Source organism: Electrona antarctica, assembly GCF_951216825.1.
Source record: "Electrona antarctica genome assembly, chromosome: 7".
Lineage (NCBI taxonomy): Eukaryota > Metazoa > Chordata > Actinopteri > Myctophiformes > Myctophidae > Electrona > Electrona antarctica.
This window is the reverse complement of record NC_136812.1, coordinates 36,002,472-36,023,703: the sequence shown is the minus strand read 5'-3', so window position 1 is coordinate 36,023,703 and position 21,232 is coordinate 36,002,472. Positions and strand designations below refer to the sequence as shown.

General features: G+C 41.3%; 3 protein-coding genes across 4 annotated transcripts; 1 reads left to right on the top strand and 2 right to left on the bottom strand.

Moving 5' to 3' along the window:
- Positions 1-703: 703 nt before the first annotated feature.
- On the bottom strand, positions 704-11,525 carry pak2b (p21 protein (Cdc42/Rac)-activated kinase 2b). Its single transcript, XM_079506279.1, has 15 exons — positions 11,192-11,525; positions 8,602-8,815; positions 8,336-8,442; positions 7,672-7,822; positions 7,150-7,181; positions 6,671-6,784; positions 5,884-6,019; positions 5,713-5,776; positions 5,525-5,573; positions 4,449-4,561; positions 3,877-3,994; positions 3,434-3,533; positions 3,091-3,287; positions 2,490-2,627; positions 704-1,854 (listed from the first exon to the last, which is right to left on the bottom strand). The coding sequence occupies exons 2-15, from the start codon at positions 8,789-8,791 to the stop codon at positions 1,768-1,770; spliced, it is 1,596 nt and encodes a 531-aa protein (XP_079362405.1). The 5' UTR covers positions 8,792-8,815; positions 11,192-11,525; the 3' UTR covers positions 704-1,767.
- On the top strand, positions 9,525-21,218 carry cep19 (centrosomal protein 19). 2 transcript variants are annotated; one of them, XM_079506283.1, is made up of 2 exons: positions 9,525-9,760; positions 20,402-21,218. In XM_079506283.1, exons 1-2 carry the CDS (start codon positions 9,547-9,549, stop codon positions 20,746-20,748), a joined length of 561 nt encoding a protein of 186 aa, XP_079362409.1. In that variant the 5' UTR covers positions 9,525-9,546; the 3' UTR covers positions 20,749-21,218. The 2 variants fall into 2 exon arrangements, with proteins under 2 accessions (XP_079362409.1, XP_079362410.1); XM_079506284.1 differs by lacking the exon at positions 9,525-9,760 and adding an exon at positions 18,607-18,974.
- Positions 16,594-18,345, bottom strand: LOC306925979 (phosphatidylinositol-glycan biosynthesis class X protein-like). The gene is made up of 6 exons (XM_079505165.1): positions 18,197-18,345; positions 18,010-18,088; positions 17,776-17,911; positions 17,459-17,672; positions 17,010-17,110; positions 16,594-16,892 (listed from the first exon to the last, which is right to left on the bottom strand). Exons 1-6 carry the CDS (start codon positions 18,255-18,257, stop codon positions 16,755-16,757), a joined length of 729 nt encoding a protein of 242 aa, XP_079361291.1. The 5' UTR covers positions 18,258-18,345; the 3' UTR covers positions 16,594-16,754.
- Positions 21,219-21,232: the final 14 nt, after the last annotated feature.

Genomic DNA, 21,232 nt, shown 5'->3' with positions numbered 1-21,232 from the left:
AGAATAGTACTCCTATGTAGTACAATTCACACTAAACATGAATTGAGAATAATCACAAATTCAACTCCTGAGATTAGAGACCGGCACTGTCCAGCAGTAACCAGGTCTTGTTCTGAACGAAGGCTATAGAAGGAGATCTTGTTCACGTGTTGGGTCTCAGACACACGCAAACTTGAAACAACCCCTCACTGTATTAGACATTCATGGAATCACTTGACAACCCTGTCCTTTTTTATTTCAACCTGGAGCCCCAAGAACAGTCCTTTTTCTGGGAGAGGGGAGAAACGTAAAAACTAAGAAACTGAAGCAGCACAACAGAAGTTTAAAGCCACAGAAGAAAAGCTGCAAATGAGTTGCAAGCTAAGGATGAAACCATCCTACAACTCCAAGCGGTTTATATGTATAGTCTCATAGATATTCCACTGTTACGTTCTTAGTTTAGGCATGTTTCATAACTACTTTTTATGTATGATGTATTGCCATGCTTTTTTGTTCTTGCTTATTGTAAATCGCTCTGGATTAAGATTGTAAATTGTAAGCGCCGTTGGTTGGGAGTAGTTTGCTGATGTAGATAATATTTATATCCACTGGAAGTGTGGCTAGACCAGGTTAAGTAGAATAGTAGATACCTTACTAGAATATGTCTGCAATATTCAACTACAGAACGTCCCCAAAACAATCATTTTGACAATCAAGTCACAAGTCAAAGACAGCTGCATTTATTTGAGTTTGCAGACATAGTTGTTAGTTATTCAAAAACATAAAGAAACAGTCAATATACATCGCCTTTACCTACAGCCTGTGATGGCTAATCAATGGTACAGCCATCATTTTCCAACTACTTTTAAAGAACACAATATACACATGGGAAAAGCGCATTTGTTTAGCTACAATTCTGAAGAACACAAAAGGACAGTATTCAACATACCAGTCATTTTTAATAAGAACAATAAAGGTGAATGTATAAACCCTGTCAATCTAACATTTAATTTGCCTGTAAGGTGCACCTCTGCCAATAAGAGGCTAATGATACAGGGAACAACACTGGTACAGTAGGTTTGTCAAGAACATCACGATCACCATACATTTGTATGGTGTGGTACATGTAGAATACCACAACATACACTATCACCATACATGTGTATGGTGTGGTACATGTACAATACCACAACATACACTATACACGATCACCATACATGTGTATGGTGTGGTACATGTAGAACACCACAACATACACTATACACTATCACCATACATGTGTATGGTGTGGTACATGTAGAATACCACAACATACACTATACACGATCACCATACATGTAAAATTCAAGGAAAAGAAACATTGACACAATCAACAATACATTAGGCAACAATTTGCATTTGTTTAAGGCAGTCGATTAAAAAACAACAAATAAACTAAATAGAACTAGGCATCATCTTCATTCCAAGTTAAATACAAGCCTAGCCCTAACACAAAAATGTTTGATGTACAAAATAACTACGCATGACTCTGAAACTAAGCACTTTTCTTTTGTTTGACTTGTCTTCTGACATCTGAGAGAGAACAACAGTTTGTGTGGACAGCGTTGTGGTTGTGCTCAAGGATTTGTTTTTTTGGTCTTGTTCACAGTGAGGCTTGTCGGGGCTTATAAGGCTGGTGCTTGAAGAGTGGAGGGTCACTCTCAGCCTATTGTCTGGCACAAAACCTAAACAAGTTGGCACAGATGTGTGCACAGCATGGGGAAGGCAGGGTATAGGCTGCTGGTTCGACTAACGATTGCCCTTCATGGCCTCCTTGGCCGCCAGGATGAGTGGTGTGAGGCTGGAAAGAGGCTTGGCCAGCTTCAGGAAGGGATGCTGGACAAGAGGCAGGAATCTGATGTTAGATACTATATCCTAACAGAGGTGACACCGTGGCAAACAGTCATCACAATTTAACCACTTGCGCCAGATTTATACTTCATCATATGTCGGTGTCGCATGCTGGAAAATTGCCAATGCATTATCTCACAACGTGTGAGTTTATAGATCAGCTTTCATACGACAGCGCATGAATTAGGCATTTAAGTCCCTGTCCACATGGTGTGGTTTCAATACTCTAATATAAAATGTACATTGTCAATAATGTCTCTCCCCCCAAAATGTCCCTAAAAAGGGGATTTACAGTACATTTCATACAAATTTAGTATTCAATAACCTATGAATTATACATTCATTTGATTCTCCAGAATTTTGGTAATCGAAGCGTATGCACATCAACCACACCATGACAGAAATGTGCGATGCAAAGTGAATGTAGATGATCTATAAGCTCACAATGTGTCGCACTGCCGTGCGTTGCGAGCTTGTAGATCTGCTATTTCTGCAATTTTTTAAAGTTTCGAAATTCTGGGAGATTTGTTTTAAATTTGGGATGCCATGCTGAAAGTAGTTTTTAAAAAAAAAAGGAAAATAAGAAAGAAAGCCATTAATAGATTAGGAAATATGCTCACCTGCAGCAGCTCCTTGCCTCCGCCTCTCTTCTCCACATCCATTTCAAGGCAACGGTTCAGGAAGTCTCTGAAAATAGGAGAAAGCTTCTCTGGATTCTGAAGCTCAGGGGTGCCGTTGGTAGCGATCAGGTAGAGAGCCTGGTGAAAGAGGACAGTGGAATCAAAAGGATGGACAAGTCTGTTCAGACAACTATGTTGGTGGTACCTCACTTTGAAACACTTCAAAGTGATGTACCAACAGCTCACAACACGTTGCATTGCAACGCAATTTGAGCTATTGCTTGTGGGGAACATGCTATCCCTCCCAGTTCTACTCCCTGCTGAACAGGTACCACTGGTCACAATTTATTTACCAATTGGTAACCAGAGATTTACCAATTTATATATTTTCCATGTTTTACCACAGCTCTTTGAATACCATGTTATCAAGATGGTAGCCCTGAACCTTTTGGCTAGCATTGATACACAGATCTCCACTGCTCATCTTCACATGAGTGAAGTTGCAACCTTCCCACAGTACACTATGTTCTTAAAACCTCGGCAACAGTGGGTAGATATAGTGTAGTGTATGCAGAAGTACTAGTAGAAGCTCTTTACTTACTCTTAGAGGGTTCTCATTCAGATATGGAGGCTCTCCTTCAACCATCTCGATGGCCATGATACCCAGGGACCAGATATCCACTTTAGGCCCATAGGCCTTCCTGGTCACAACTTCAGGAGCCATCCAGTAAGGAGTGCCCACCATGGTGCTGCGCTTGCTCTGCTCCGGGGTGATCTGGGCACAGAAGCCAAAATCCGCTACAGGACGAAGACAAACGTGTTGAGGGTTAAGCCTGGATTTATGTTCTGCATGTCATACGATGAAGCATAAATTAGGAATTACACAGTTAGAACGAGGACATAATTAAATATGATCCACATTGAGGCCAATAACAATGACTTACTGAGCTTGACAGAGCCATCCATCCCCAGTAAGACGTTGTCACTTTTGATGTCTCTATGGATGACCTGGTTTGCATGAAGGAACTCCAGGGCTTGTAAACACTGCAGACACAGGGGTAAATAGAGACTATATGAGACACCATGGGGAAGGTATACATACAGTGCACACTTCAACATGCAGTGTAGGGTTGTAACTATTGATTATTTTCTCTGGCGATTGTTCTGTCGAATATTCTTTTGATGATTAGCTTAGCCAAGAAGCATGTTTTTATCCATGAAAACATTTTTTTTATATAAATATCAACAAATCAATTAACCATGTTGTGATCTTGTAGATCAGCTATTTTCACCATTTTTTAAAATGTTTTATTTATTTATTTATATATCTAAATTGTGACGTGCCAAAATTTGGATCAGTGACTAATTAGGATTTGAGCTGTTGCACCTCTCTGCAGACTGCAGCGATCTGGGCCTCGTCCATACAGGTCTCTGTCACCACGTCTGTTAGGGAGCCACCAGCCAGGAACTCCATCACCACAAACAGCTCCTCCCCCAGCAGGAAGCTGGGGACAAACAACAAGTGCAGTTGATCAAAAGTCTCCCTTCAAGGCTTTCCGTCAGAAAATAGACATGCTTAAAAACTGTACGCTGCCCACCCAGCCAGGCACCGAGTTCAAATGAGGCAGTAGAATGAAGTGACTGGTGCATATTAATGCTACCATACCGCAAAAGCAAGCAGGAAAAACACTGACGTTACTGCTTACCATTTTCCAAAGCATACTGTGGTTTGTTCGATATTTAATGAAGTCAACAGGTTTTCTGTTCATTTCATTGTGGATGAACTCAACACGCAGACACATGTGCTTTGAGATTGTAGATACGCTATTTTGGGCACCGAGATTTTGTGTAGATGGAAAAAGCGGTCCAAGTACAGTTGCAACTCAGGTCTGTTTCACTGAGAATAGAGGGTGTAAGTGGTTAAGACGTGCGTGTGACCACACAAGTTATTACTGTTACCTGTCTAAAAAGTTGACAATGTTCGGATTCTTCAGCTCCTTCATGACTAGAATCTCATTAATGATCAGTTCCTTCTTTGGCTGCTTCTGGAGGTTGATCTGTTTAATGGCCACCTGCGATCAGAAGAATCATATCAGTTATTACACCGCAAAGTCGGTTCCTGCCTCAGTTAGGACATTATGTTAAATATACCAGTAAGACGCCCTGAGGGCGAGAAGCGACCTCGCCCTAAAGGGCAGTCACCCAGGCGGCGAGCACTGGCGCTTTGGCATGGGGGGTCAGATCAACATATGGAATGAATTCTGTACTGGCCATATATGGAGCGTATCTTGAGTGTACAGGGTTTGATGAGGTCAGATCTACATATGGAATGTCAGAACAGGAAGGACGGGTGGGGAAGGATCAACATATGGGAGGTCAGAACAGATCAGCTCCATATATGGAGATCTAAGGGTTTGAGGTCAGATGTAGAGTTGCTGGCCGGCTCCATATATGCAGATATGGAGATCTAAGGGTCTCCATGATGTCACATGTCACGAGATGTCACGAGGCATGACCATATATGGAGGTGTGATGTCACGAGGCGTGACCATAAATAGAGTCGTGATGTCACGTGGCATGACCATATATGGAGGCGTGGCGGACGGACGAACGGGAGATGCAGGTTTACATAGTAAATGTGACCTACAGTCGCAACTATTAATAAGAGTAAATGTCCATTATTGTATGCTATTTCCCCTATATGCATTATTATTATACCATGACCAGCCACCACAGTATGATTTTTAGTGGGCAGCTGTGAATAGGCCAAAAAGACTGCAAAGGGGAAAAAAACACAAAAATGTGCACGCACGCTGCACGAGTACTATGCATGCGCGTGAAAGCTCCCCACACTATCAGCTTCTGCCTAGTGTAAATGCTGTATGACTACAATTCATTACAACGATCATTTCTATACCACTCATTATCTCCATGGTTGGCCGTACATCTGCTGTCACATTACGCGTGATATATATATTGCAGCCGGACACTGGCAGTCTGGCACGCGACTAAATGTACATTTAATAAACCTTTACCTCTGATCCTGTGGCAACATCAATGGCTGTAAATACTGTTCCTGAGGCCCTGTGTGAGGAAGTCATGCTATAGGTTAGTAATTACTCTTAGTCTCTTACGCACATTTACAGAAAAAAAACAAGCATGTTGGTATGTACACATTCTCACACACGACCCTTACGTCAACCATGGATTACTCTGCACTTACCCCTGGCCAATTTTCTCATATCTTGTGTACTTCTTTTTGGGGTCTCCAATGCTGACTATAGTTCCTGTAAGCCAAAATGCAATCGCACGTGTCAGAGAAATGTTGACCCATATGCTGACAAGATGATCAAACATGTCAAATTGGTCGCAACAGATATGGGACGATCTTTACTCAGTTTGTCCATGATCTCTTCATCAGTCATCTTGCCCTTCTTCTTCTGCCGGTCCACACCTCCCTTGGAGGCAGTGTCTCCGTCTGGAAATGTAGCTGGAGCAGGTATGGGGTCGATAACAGAGCGAGTATATACCTACAGTATGCACAGGCCAATTAAAAGTCAATTAGGACTGTCATGGTCATTACAATTTACTTGATGATTAACTGTCACAACTCTGATAAACAATTGAATTGTATATTATTATTAAGCATTATTTGCACTGAACATAAATTAAAAAAATCTGTTTGGCTTTTAGGCTTCATAAAAGAAAGTTGCACAGAGCAGAGATGACAAATAACTTGAATATACAAAGAAATTACTGACAATTATTTAATAACTATACTTTCAGTTTAAAAAAATAACGGAAACAGGCAATCTACAAGCTCACTATGTGTCATCACGATGTAGCACTATTTTTTGGGAAATGTTTGAAGAAATGATTATGACAATTATGTACAAATTGTGGCATGCCTAGATGCACAGGCCAATTAGAGTAACAAAAATAAAGTAAATTATGTGGGGGGGGGGGGGGGGGGGGGGGGTAATGATAAACTACTGATTGAGTTGTGGGTTGTGATTAAATATTTTGTCGCTTTTCTAAGCCAATCATTTGATGACCGGGTCAATAGGAGACTCTTATTTTCACTATGACTATAGTATCGGTCAGTTATGGTATGGGACATTACCACAAATATGAAATGCCTAAAAATGTATAAAATGACAATGAGCCAACACGTTACTTACACTCTTTGTGTGTTCCGGTCGCGGTGCCACGATGGGAGGGGGGGCTTCATCTTCATCGTCATCATCAATGTCCTTGATATTGGGTGACGAAGGTTCAGCGCCCTTTTTGACAGGCTGATTCAGAATGGGAGAGAGAGAGATAGTAAGAGAGAGAAAAATGAAGATAATAGGTAGGCAAATACGGTTGTGCCACGGTTGTATGACGATGACATTGTGCATTAAGAGTCTCTGAGACAAAATCATTAGCGCATTAACTGTATGGTTCATTCGCATGTCTAGTCCTACTATCAAAAATCACACTACTACCAATCACTTTTTAAGCCCTCTGCCAGTCAGATTATCACTATGGGGTACACACGCACACACAAAGCTGGGCATCGAAAGTAGGATCACGTATTGGAAATCTCAGTTGTCCAACCATACAGCTGAACTCACAGCACACTAATTACATGACGGTTAAAATACCTCGTCATACTTACAGACTGAGGTCCTGGAGTGAATGCATCTTTTTCTGTTAATAAATGAAAGGAAGGGGAGGGAGGGAGAGAGAAAGAACAATGTTTGAATAATATGTAAAAACAGGCACATAAATATATACACATGCTCTCTTCAGAGCTACAGTGACCTGTGTGCACTGTGCTCATTATACAGTAAGGCTAGTAAATTAAAGAGAACAGGTTTTTCTTTGAAGCAAAACCCAAATCATTCATCATAGCTCTTGGCAGTCCCCCCCGGTGGCTGACCGGGGGGGACTGCCAACATAGGCCTCTAGTTTGAAGGATAATGTTCATTGGCAGCGCAATTGATGGGTTTGTAAGTTTACTAATGAAAAGGTTTATGTGGTTCTCCAAATAAAGAGGAAATAGGATGTCAATATTTATTTGTCAGTTTTATTCAAACTTGGAATATTACTGACACACCAGGTCAATGAGGCCACAGCACATAACGTGTTGTAGACATGCAAAAGCGCCCAGTGTGGTATTTTGTTTGTAGGACCTCACCAGAAGATGAGAAGCTGAGGTACTTTTGACGGCCGTTGCCCGTAGAGTCATAGAACTTGAGAACGTCAAGAACAGCCTGTGGGTTTTTCTTCTGCTCTGACTTGGTGATGTTTGAGGTTTGGAGGAGCCGGGCCCACTGCTCTGGCATACCCTGTGCATAGAAGAGGTATTTGTTTTGATTTATTTTATTTTGCACAACAGTACATGCATACATATGAATGAATGGTAAATGGTCAAATACATGGTGCATTTATATAGCACTTTTATCCAAATGTATTTATCCGAGGTGAGGCAAGAATCCCTAGAGGGGCTTATACGAGAACCTCACCGTTTACATTAAATACACTTTAAATACACAAGAGTTGTGCAAAATCAAATAAATACAGGCAGTGGCTGCGGAGATAGATAATGAAGCCTTCTGTTACAGATGTGAGTGACAATGAACTAAATATATGACAATAACAAGCAAGCTTTTCAGATCTCCACATATGTTTCATTACACTGCGGCCTTCCTTTTCTTCTGAAAAGTGTCTCTCCTGACACTAAGTAACACAAATTCGAAGCATAATACAGAGTGCTAAGTATTACTATATACACTTTAGCACAACACCACCATGCTTAAGCAGTTTAATTTTTAAGATACCAAAAATGTGGGAAAACTCACAGTGAACTCGCCAGTGACAGCATCGAAACCAACGTGGATTGTGTGCTCAAAATCGGAAGGCGGCGAGATCTCTGGCCTTTCTTTGTCCCGATCTTTCTTACGACCGCCTGGAAGATGAAAAGCAAAGAAAGTAATTGCAACATTTAAGAAACCGAAAATACATTTTGGTGTTTGATTTGAAGTAAGGTCCAAGTGTCTTTGAATTAAGCACTCTAAAAGTTTGATGCATTATTATTATTAAGTCTTCTCGTGGGCGACTCACTCACCTTTCTCAGCCCCAGAAAAGATTGAGATGATCTTGTTGCGAGGTTTCCTCTCCTCGGGGACAGAGGGCAGGGGCTTAGAGCTATGATTGGCTGACAAGGAGTCTTTGCCGGAACCCGTGCTGAAAATGGTGCTGCTCATGCGGACCGGAGGAGCAGGGGGTTTGTCCTCGGCATCTCCGTTGTCACACATGGCTCCGGGATGTCGCGAGGAGGGCTTGATCGGGGACAGGAGGGGGCGCACAGCGGGCAAGGTTGGGAGAGTTAACAGAGCAGTGGGCTGGCACTCACATCTACAAGAGATACGAGTTTAGAAGGAGGGGGGATGGGGGGAGGGAGGGACTGTGGCAGAGGACGAGGACAGAAAATATGATGAGAAAGGAATCACCAGTGATATCTGGAATAAGACTAGCCCCATATGTGCCCTCTCCCTACGCTCATTCTGTAGCTCCGAGATGAGGTCACACACAGGGCCCCTCCCACCCCGTTCAGAAACGGCGCATGTTTCCACAATTCTTACCCTTTTCTAAACGCCACTTCACGCGTGAAGTGGTGTGAAGGGTTTACACTAATTCAACGTCAACAACGCCAAAGAAAATCCAACTTTAAACGGTTACATGAGCGTCTAGCGGTTGTTTAGCATGTTTTTCAAGGAAGTTTAAAAGCTTTAGCGCCTCCCCGGCGCCTCCCCTGGTCGAAAATGTCCAACTGACTTCAGTTCACTCGACATGCACACGCACACGCACGAATCCCTTGATAAACATGGAAGCGGCTGACTAAACCAACCGCTGTAACGCTCGTAACCGTTTAAAGTTACGAGCTATTTATCCTCTGGACTATAATATAGTAGCATATTATACTACAAGAAGCCTGTGAGATGCATGTGTTGCTATGGCAACAAGCACTGATTGAGAAACCCCGCCCACAGCTCACCTGGCTGATTGAGTGATGGGCAATCACAATGTTTGGGCCACCTGGAGAGTGAGATTCTGTCAGTCCAGAGTGGAGGTGAACAGAGACAAAGCAAGAGGAATATTTCCCAAGTCTTACCATACTCTCATTTGGATCGTATTGGATATAGAGACCTTTATTTCCTTTCGTGGATTATTTCCTGAGCGTTGGATTTCCAAGGACGGACTTTGCGTTGCGAGTTTAAAGGGTGGTAAGAGGAGGCCTATCACTACTCACAGCATTGACTGTTGGATTTGATTTATTTTGGAACATTCGAGTTTAGTTTTTGGACAGTGTCAGGACACTTGGGATTTACAGTAAACCCTTTTGAGGCAGTTTCATTTTATTTTGATCTGATTTAAGTGAACATTGTGTTATTAAACTTTATTTTGCTTTTGATTTATTACATTGCAGTTAAATGTATTACTGATTATTTTAGTGATTTTTATTCTAAACTGACCCACCTTCCTCATTTTGCTATAATTGGTTCTTCAATTGTTATTGTTGCAACCGTTATTGTATGACAAATACCTGATCTACATTCTGACAGTTGGTAGTGAGCTTTTCAGCTTGTAGATCTGCTATTTTAGTGACATGCCCAGATTGGGAAATCAGGTTAAAAGTGTTTTTTAAACATTTAGCAAAGAATACAAACACTGAATACACAAGTTTACAACCATGGCAGTTTGTGGTGAATTGCAAATAAAATATCAAAGGCTTGAAACGCTGAAAGCTTAAAAGGAGACTCTCGAATAAACAGATTGTCAGAGAGAGACAGGTTAATCTTAGGGGAAAACCAGTTTATTTTTGCTGTGTCCTATAATCCATGTCAAACATTTCTACTCAACTTGCAAAAGGGATTCTCAAAGTGGGGTCCTTGAGGGGGAGTAGGCTAGGTTTATTTCACAGATATTTGATTCACAATAAGATAATTATATCATTTCCCCATAAGAATGAATATTGTGGCCATATTCTTCACAATGTCCACTGTTATCTCACCACTACAGTAGATACTAGGCAGTTCATGGAAATATGTACTGAATCAAATCAACAATTATGTCAGAGATCCCTGAGACAAAATAGTTTCAAATGGGGGTGATTATCAAACTGATCGAGGGACTTTGACTTGAAAAAGTTTGAGAACCACTGAAGTAGTCAGATGAGGAGACAGCCATCTATTCTTTCTGTGGGTGAGCACTGAGCAGGAAGGACCACATTCACTTTCAGTTAATCAATAACCAAATCCATAATTACAGGGCACGTATTTAGTTTGTTTCTATATTATACATCATACGGAAAGCCATTCCAGTGGTGAACAGCAGAAGAACCCATCCATCGGGGCTCCGTTTTCTTTAGCAAGCTGACGTTAGCATTACTCCATATTAGCCAACAAGTGTGCTAGCTACTATGCTAACATTAGCATGGCAGGCTACGATACCGTTAGCGTGTTAATGGGATGCGATCAGATCAAGATCACTGTTATCGAGTTCCGATAACAGTGTGATCGAAGATCACTACTGATGTGATATCAGGTTTAGTTTACCCCCGTGGGAGGAGGCGGAGGAGGGAGGCGGACATTTACACCCAACTTGCTAACTAATTGTATTCACCGGAGCAGAGCTTTATTTGTCTAAAAACTCACCGGAGAGACACTCCACCACACCAGCGCAACTTGATCACAACTTTGACTTCCAACTCCTTCTCGACGGGAAAACACAGGCGTTTGTCAAACTCCTCCAAGCCCAAGTGTATTTCACGGGGGGCCGCGGGGAGGATGATCCGGATTATCTCAGTGGGGAAAAGAAAGGTGTTCTCAGAACTATTTACACAGTGGAACTTTTCTTCTGTGTTGTCCGTCCCGTCCGGCCCAGGCTGACTGGCTGGCTGGGAATGGGATAATATTCCGCTATGGCGAAGGCAGGCAGGGGAAGCGGAACTACCGACCCAGCCCTAGAGTGAGAATACAGACAACTGGATCCAATGGATGGAGATGGAGACTGTCCTGTGTGCGTGCGTGTAGGGGGGCCCCCATGCTCTACTAGTGTACACAGTACACCACATTTCATTCACTCAGAGATAGCGTCACATTGTTTTGTGGTTGGGAAGGCAACCGTGAAAACGTATTGTTTTTGCAAACCTAAGATAGCCCTATTGATAAATTGGTTAATGATTATTCATTTCAAGTTCAACCCAGCTATTTCCGCTCCAGACAAAGCCACATTAGATTGATGTATGGCATGCCTATGTTTCCCTCTCTCAGAGAGAGGGAAACATAGGCATGCCATACATTAAGAAAGAGAGAGAGTCTCTCTCTTTCTTAATTGCAACATATTATTTTACTATTTAACATGATTTTATTCCACTGATGTGATGATCAGTGATTGTCTGATTGCAGGTAGTATAGATTAGAAGGTCCTGTTCCCCCGACTGCCTGCTGCTGATGGTACCAAGTACCAACATTAGCCTTCTTCAGCAGGCAGACCTGACAAACTAGCTTCTCAATCTGCTCTGGTTCTTTTCCTTCTTTATATTGGGGTATAGATAGATAACCCTTTTGGAGAAAAAATGTGTGAAGTGAGGGGCCCTCTTATCATACATCACATTACGTGCTCAGCCTATCAAATCATCACAAAAGTAATTCCGGCAAATCACTTTTGGCGTCGATCTTCACTTTTCTGCCCTCACTTCAATATAATGCACTTTGCTCAGCCAATCAAATCATCACTATGGGGTGATCAGCCAATCACAAGCCAATGTTTGTGTTCACACAAACACACAAAGCTGGGCATAGGAGGGGCTAGCACCCCTCAAAATGTTTCTTAGGCAACTCTTCCTGGAGTTGTTAAAATGATTTCATGGTAGCATCTTGATCGAGATAATGTAGCACTTGAATTCCAACTGATGTTATTCTCCTAACTGTTAAACAAGCAGGCGGGCGCACACCAGTGTTGGTGAGGTGCTATACTGGCCTTGGAAAATAAATAGAAGATAAAGAAAAGGTCACACTCATAGCCACGATGCAAAATATTTAAAAAGAGGACACCAACGTTTCGACCTCGTAAGGTCTTCTTACGAGGTCTGTTACGGTAAGGTTCTCCTAACTACCTAGGGCGCTCTTATCATTGTACATCATCATTTGCTCAGACATATGAAGTAAATTCTCCATTCATTGTCCACGGCATTTAATGTTTATGTTAGGAAGTCGTCATACATGAACATACATCACATTCTGTGCTCAGCCAATCAAATCATTTCAAATGTGGTACACACAGACACACAAAGCTGGGCATAGGAGGGGCTAGAGCCCCTCAAAAAAATAACCGTCTAATAACCTGAGATCTGTGTCATTTGATAATATTATAAATCACAGTTGTGTGAAGTGGAGGGTGCTCTTATCATGATACATCATCATCACATTTCGTGCTCGGCCAATCAGCTAGGCACATTCCGTGCTCGAACGGACAGACAGACACAAATGCACACAAGGATATAGCTGCAAGCAGAAATAAGACGGTGTCAAGCCATAAAAGCCCCTCTCTTCAGTGTCTCCTCTTTAAATAGCTGGTTGGAGACTAGAGATGATGTCACTTTTTTTGTTGGTTGAAAGGGTTGTCTGTCAACACTATACTCCCACAACCAACCATGCGTTAGCAGGGTTGAGACTCCACACAAATGAATGGAAATGCGATTTCAAGGGCTAGTGGTTAACGAAAGGCTGCGAAAATCTTGTGGATAGAGCAGATCATAGAATTCATTCATTGTTAGATCTAAAGGTCAGAGGTCCTTTGACAAATGACTGTGAGCTTCGGTTTTTGAGCGATGCGATTCTCACGACAGTCTACCAATTTCGGGGAAAACGACAGCACAACTGCCAAAACTGCAAAAAATTGTGGAATCTGTACAAAAAGTTTGAAGTGAGGGGTGCGCGGTCTTATCGTCATACATCATCATACATCACATTCCGTGCTCAGCCAATGAAATAATCTCAAATTTGGTACACACAAAGCTAGCCTATCATATCTCAAATTTGGTACACACATGGGCATAGGAGGGGTGCTAAAAAGGAACAGGTACCTAAACGGGTATGGCCTAGTTAGTTAGTTTTTGTTTACGTGAAAGTTCTGCCATTTTAGCAGTTTTGGCAGTTCTCAACAATATGGTAGAGGGCCATGAGGAATTGAAGCTCTCACTCATTCTTCAAAAGACCCTTGACATTTAGATCTCTCTGAGTAAATTTATGTTAAATTGTTATGCTTTTCAGCCTTTTTACATGCGAATGGAGTCCGACTCGGGACTACAGGGTTGACAAAATTAATAACCCCTTCAGCCAATCGGCATAAGCAAAAACACTGACGTCATCTCCAGTCTACCTACGCCATGTCAGCCATGTTTCTTTTTTAACTTGACCCCGTCTTATAGCTGCTTACAGCCTCCTATATTCGGCTATTAGTGTAGATTTTCGTCTTACACAAACATTAAATTCCCATTGACAATGAATGGAGAATTTACATCATATTGAGTTTGTGTAGACTGTAGAGTGATTGATATAGTACTTTATTGTCAGTTCACACTGACATTTGTCTTGTGACCCAGCAGCCAAGTATGCAGAACACATATAAACACATTTGACATAACACAAAGAACAAGACAATTTACATACATAAAGACATGAAGACAAGAGCAATATCCACCACTTAGATTACCCTGTGGCTACTACAACTCCTGATTAAGCCTCAAGGTCGACTGGTGGACAAAGGACCTTTTTAGTCTGACCTTATTGTATGCTGGTACACCATATCTCCTTCCTGAAGGTAGCAACCTATATTCTCCATACAACACATGCTTAGTATTAGAGGTGACATTCCTTGCTAACTTTAGGATGCTGTTATCATACGTGGATGTATAAAGGCCTATTCATAGTCTGTATTTTCGGTGGTGAGGTGACCACCGCTCCGGTGGTGAGGTGACCACCTCAACTGAACTGGTGGTGAGCTGACCACCGGAGCTGAAATAACGTTGAGCGGTGGTGAGTAAAAACAGAGAGAAGGGCTGGAGTGGTGGCGGTGGTTTGCTCTTCACCCAGACCAGCAGCACCGCAGCTCGTGACGTCATGTTGTAGTTCGGTGGTCACCTAACCACCGAAAATCCAGACTATGTATGAGCCTTAAAGTTTCTGAAGTGGTTGTTTAACAATCTTTGAACAAATGTTCAGTTGTTGCAGCAGTTGTGACTTTAGGGCTGCAGACAAACATCCATAACAGGTGGTACTACAGTACTGATGAACACTCATAACAGAAGTGAAAAACAAAAGAAGGATCCATCTACTAGCACCGAAGGATCTTAGACGGCGAAGGAAGTAGATTCTTTGCTTTGTTTTCTTACACACTGAATCAATCTGATCGTTCCATGACAACAGATGGTCTATTACTACTCCTAGGTATTTGTACGAACATACGATTGAATGACCTGTATGAGGTTATTGTCAGAGTTGTAGTTTCTGAGAACCTGCCACAGCCCTTTGTGCCAAACACAGTCAAAGGCTTTCTTGCACAATAGTATATAACTAAATGTGGCTTGACAATACAATATCAAGAAAACAAACTACAGGCAGAATAAACAAACCGTAGCAGGATAGTGGATACATCAGGTAATATAAAATCATCACACCGGCAATATGCGTTTTCACCACTTAGGAGATGATTCTCTAGTCTGATTCCTAAAGATTTATAGCCTACTTGTAGAAGGTCAGCCCAGATTTTAAATAGCGTTTTATCTTCAGTTTGGCAGAGTGCAAGGTTTCCTCAATGACCTTGTTAGGAAGTATTTTTGTGAAAAGCCACTCTTTCAGCTATTCTCAAATATGTGATACCAAAAGATGACAGCAGGGGGAATTCATAATTCACAATCTGAGAATCATTCTAAACATTATTAGACAGCATGTGTACCAGCTGGCTTGACAGAGCTGCTTGTGGATGACTTGTCTATGAACAGAATCAGTCATGAAAAAGTAATGACCCTTTAGGAGTAATGACGTAATGAACTTCACTTAACGGGGGGACCAACAGTGGACGTCATAAACGCAACATGCAAACTTGCAAGGTGCATCTGTAGTTGCTTCGATCTGCAGGGGTCTGCCATTAGAATAGCCACACCAGGGGCCATGTGGCCCCCAGGAGCCACATTCCCATGCACCATCGCTCCAGTCCTCACTAAACTTAGCACAAACACTGTTCAGGCCATGGGCCTACCATCAGAATAGACACACCACACCAAGGACCACCTGTGCCACAGGTGCACCATTCCTTAATCTGCATCAAACACGGCACACTGTACATGGGTCTGTCATGACAATAGTCACACCAGAGGCCACATTATAGTACAGGAAATCTATGGAAAATACAGGGTCAACCTCAATCTAATTGCAAAAAAACCAAACTCAGCTGATTTTGCATCTTCAATATATCCTGCATAACAGAAAAAAAGTTGCCTGGAATTGTCTGAGGGGAAAGTGTTGAAAATGGCCTGTACAGTATGGCCACCATTGACATCCTATTATAAGGCAATATTTTCTAAATTTCCTTATGCTTTAAGTAGCATGTGACATATCAAACTAGGGGGTTTTCATGATGCTGAAGCCATTCCAAGCATTAGTTTTGCACAAAAACACTCATTGGGCTAGATTTTGCCATAGCAACTTGCTCAAATGTGATGTCAGCACATTACATTTTTCATTATTACTGGACTATTAGGACCCCAACGATCACAGGCACACTGTTCTCCCTAAACCTAAATTCTACTCACATTGGGCACTACAGCAGTTTCAAATAATATGAGTTCACAGAAGTTCTCGCCAGCTCTCTCCATTTCAAATGGCCATAACCGTTCTGATGAATCTGATCAGTGGAATATAGGACTGGATTTGAAGGACAGGCAGCTTGAAAATCTAGGTAAAGCATACACATACACTATTGGTTTGTATGTGACTTACTAGAGTGTATATAACAGATTGAATATATACTAGAACATATTTAATGTAGAAATATACAATGTATAAAATATTTATTTAAGTATTTTAATTCATCCACAAATTCTTCATAAAGTGCAGTGCAAAATCTCAAGAATTCAACAGCTTGCAAAAATATACAATATATACATTTACAGTACCCAACATACAGCTGTTAGATGCATACCATACATATTCTCGTTTAAATAATGCCATGCTTCCAGATGGATTTTGAGAGTGCCACACAGCACATCAGCGTAACTACAAGGGTTCCAGTGCACACAGCGGTCATCAAAGACCCATCACCAACCGGGATCTGGAAGCTTGCATGGTCCTGCTCCTACACGACAAACATTTTGGAGTTAAAGCAGACATAACAAATGGGAGAGTATAGTATACCATGGTTTTCATTGACAGAAATCACATCATTTGTAAAGATGAATTGGTAAACAATCACCTGATGTTGGATTTTAACCCACTGACATATGCTGGAGTTGTCAGCAGTGCATGGGGCTTCCACAACAGCATGGGGTGATGAGAAGTGGCTAAGCTGTGAACCTGTAATAATACACTTTATTTATATAGGACATTTTTAAACAAAGTGCTTAACAACATAAAACAGTAAATAATAAATCAAACTATTTCATAAACACAGTATCAATGAGAATAGATCAATTCTGCACTTCAGGGGGGCTTAAAATGCCTTTTTTTTCTTTTTATGTTATGAAGGGGACTTTCAGATGAGTAATGAGTAATTTGAATTCCAAGCTCGCCAAAGTGCATTGCAACATGTTACGAACTTTTAGATCTGATATTTTTTAATAGTTTAAAAAAAAGGAAATAACGGAATTTGAAAATGTGGGGATGCCAGGGTTAATGTGGTTAAATAATCCAGAAACAACTCACATGTGTCTGTACGCAGCAGTAGCTCTGGGAGATCTAAATGGACTAGAACAAATTGTTCACCGTCATAAGAGGGCTCATGATAGCGGCCATGGATTGGAATGACTGCTTCAACATGTGTGGGATTCTGTTCATCCAGGGAGGGATACACAAATGCAACAAACCCCACAGACTTGTGTGCAGGTGCCTCCAGGTCAATGGTTGAATCTAGGAGTACCTTTTAGAGTCGGATGAAGAATTATTATAGTTTTGACATTTGGATCAACAAATGGAAAATGAATGTGCACAACATTGGGGTCAATTCAAATGGATAAATGTACCTCCAAGTCACTATGATCCCTCAGTGATGCCAGTTCATATGGATCAACATAAACGCCTCTCGGCCATCTATGGATCAGCATAACTTTGAGGCCATTTGGAACATCGGGACCAAACTTGACAGTGGTTACCAGCTCCCTAAACACATGACATTATCATAGATTTACTGTACAAACAGACTTCATTTTTTTTAAATTATTTGTTTGTTTGATTGAAAAATAAATCACTGACATTACCTGTGAAAGCCCTTTTTATTCAACTCCATTGAAATCGATGTTGACAAAAGCCACGGCTTAAGAATACCGCAGATGTCATCTGAAAAGTGTTTAATGTATACATGTCATAGAACGGACGTGAGTGTAATAAAAAACAAGATTTTAGTTATTATGAGCATAATATCATAATAATTAGCATATAACTTACCCTTTCCAACCGAACACGTCACTAAATAGGTCAATGTAGTTAAGAGAACAACAACATACATCCTTGATCTTGGTATGATCCTTTTAATAGATATTAAATAGTTCACAAATGAATAACAAACTGACAGTGGTCTTCCTTCGATTTGTTTACGGAAGTGAAATTAGAAGGACCCTTTTTACTAGTAAGGCGGAAGCTGTCTACAACGGTGCCTGGTTGAAAGTATCAAAATTCAAAATATGCCAAACTAACTCGTCAAATATATATGGGAATGTAACTACTAACACATGCAAATGAGAACTAATATCCGCAGTGTTGAAGATTGTAATATATTATAAAATTATTTATATTAAATGATAGGCAAGGCATAATATACAGTCGCCCTCACTTAGCCAGCCCGAAATTTGTCATCGCGTCCGCAGCTAAGTCCGCACTCCTCAACAAGAGTCAGTCAAGAAACCTTAGAGTAGAAACCTTGGAAACAGCAAACAGGTCTGGTCTATTCGACGTTTCGAACTATGAAAACCTAGAATTATTTTCGGTAATGTAAGTTAACTGTTTTTATTTGAATCAAAATGTAGCTAGCTGATAGCTGGTGATCACATAGCTGAGAGAACGCGAAGAGAAGAAGAATCTCCCTAACATTAGGAGATGTCTTTTGAAGCCAAACGGTGTGGAGTGCATTTCAGCCCCCCTTCTATCATCGTGATTTATGAACACAAAGAAACTCACAAAATACGCAAAAGAATCATACCTGTGAGGAACTTCTCCAAATGTTCAGGTGGGCATCTCACTCACTCACTCTCTCTCACACACACACACACACACACACACACACACACACACACACACCCCTACTACAGCTTATTACATTGATTGATTGATTGATTGAAGAATTTATTAACAGTTTGCAGAATTACAGTACATTTCAAGCACAAACTCAATACAAAGGCTGTTAACTGTGAGTGGACGACCCAATTAAGCATTACACTTGTTTCCAATAGGGTCCACCATGTTCAAATCATCAAAACATTTAGAGACGTACAAATAGACACTTCTATAGACAGAACAGGAATTCATCATAAAGGAGGTAAAAAAGGGAAAAGAAATATATACAGTGAGGGGAAAAAGCGGGGGGGGGGGATTCAGATTTTACGGGGGCCAGTTTCGAATTGCAGCCATCCGTAGGTGCCCTTTGAGAGCGGTTTTGAAGGAGTCAAGGGATTCGCATGTCTTAATGACAGTTGGTAGGGCGTTCCACATTTTGGTGGCATAGGAGCGAAAAGAATTTAGTCCCTTGTTTGTGCCGAATCTGGGTTGTACATGGTTCGTTGCACTCCCTCTGGTGTTGTGGGTGTGGACTTCGTTAACATTAAGGAAGTATCTAGACAGGTACATGGGTATCTTGGTGGTGTATCGAATCTTGTGGACCAGACCCATTGCAAGATGCTGTACTCTGTCGTCGACCCTAAGCCATTCCAGCCTGTCGAAGTGGGCAGGGGTGAGGTGGGTTCGGGGGGCTAGATCAAGTAGGAGCCTGACCAGTTTGTTTTGGGAAGTCTGGAGCCTGGTTTTAAGGGCCTTTGAGGTGCTGTGGTACCAGGAGGTGCATGCATAGTCAAAGAAACCCTGTACAAGGGCTCCTGTTAAGGTCTTCACATACTTAGAAGCTGGTTTGTTTCAACATTCAGTGTCACTTTATTATTTTCTATTTTTTTCGTTTAAAAAGAAATACATAAACGAGAAGAATAATAAGGCTCTGGTCCACAGCTGTAATGCCTTTGCATTAGATGCACATTAGAGCTATAGACCAGAGCCAATACGGATATAAAATATTGTGGTTTGATATGTTTCCTTATAAAATAAAGGGATTTAGAAGTTGTTATTAATTAAAAATAAGTAATGATACCTTCAAATTCTTCAATATTAATCACATTTATCATTGGCCACTTATTGCTATATTCAATGCGACATTAATAGGTATTGTGTTCACAATGCCTTCTTTACACCTAAGATCACCCTCTGGTTAGAACTGTCCACTTGAAATCTCAAACCTTTATCTCTACTGTATTCTTGTTGGAAGTGTGTTTAATCTGTTTATGCAACAAAGCCAGTGGATGAAGTTTAGTTTTAGTTGTTCCTACTGACTAGTTTGAAGTACCTATAAAGAAATCATGTCACAATGTCCATTTTACCACCCCCTACTAGATTGTGGCATGGCTGCTGAAAGACTGAAGAACAACTCTCGGCATAAGGCATACTTGGAGGGAGTGTCACACAGCCAGTTGGAAAGGCTTCACATACTGCTACGAGATCACATGCACGGCCACAATCTACAGCAGAGTCTCGACTCTTTTCATGTGAACCCTGATGAAGACCTCAACAAGCTAGATGACGAGGAACTGGCTCGCAAGAAGGGAAAAATGGATGAGCTCTTTGAGCGCAATCGCAGGCGCAAGGATGACCCAGAATTTGTGTATGACTTGGAAGTGGAATTTACTCCAGCATCTAAAGAAAAGTGCAGCTGGGATGAAGACTCTGATAATGAATTTTAGTGGGTCACGTGTCTTGCACATTGACACTTTTAACACATAGCCAGGGCCTGGGACCTTACCTTCCGTTTCCCAGACAGCCTCTGCCCATTCAGCCATTACCATCCCCGATGTTGGCTGTTACCTTCCAGTTGGACTCAGTAGTGAACCACAAACCAGATATCCACTTTAAAATGGATATATGTGGAAAGGACACTAGGACAGCATGTCCTTTCCAGATTTCAAAAGCACAAGCTTGTCCAAACATTCTTTTGACTGTGTTACTTGCAACTATTAACTAATCAAATGATTCCCGAGTGTGGCACGGCTGCAGCTCACCGCTCCAAGAGATGGGTCAAATGCGGAGAACACATTTCACTGCAGCAACGTGTGTGACAAATTGTACGACTTTAACTATTACTTTCTGCAGGCTCAGCAGAATATCATTTATATCATCCAAAAGTACATATCAAATCAATGTTCTATTGTTTTTAAAAGATGCAAAGGT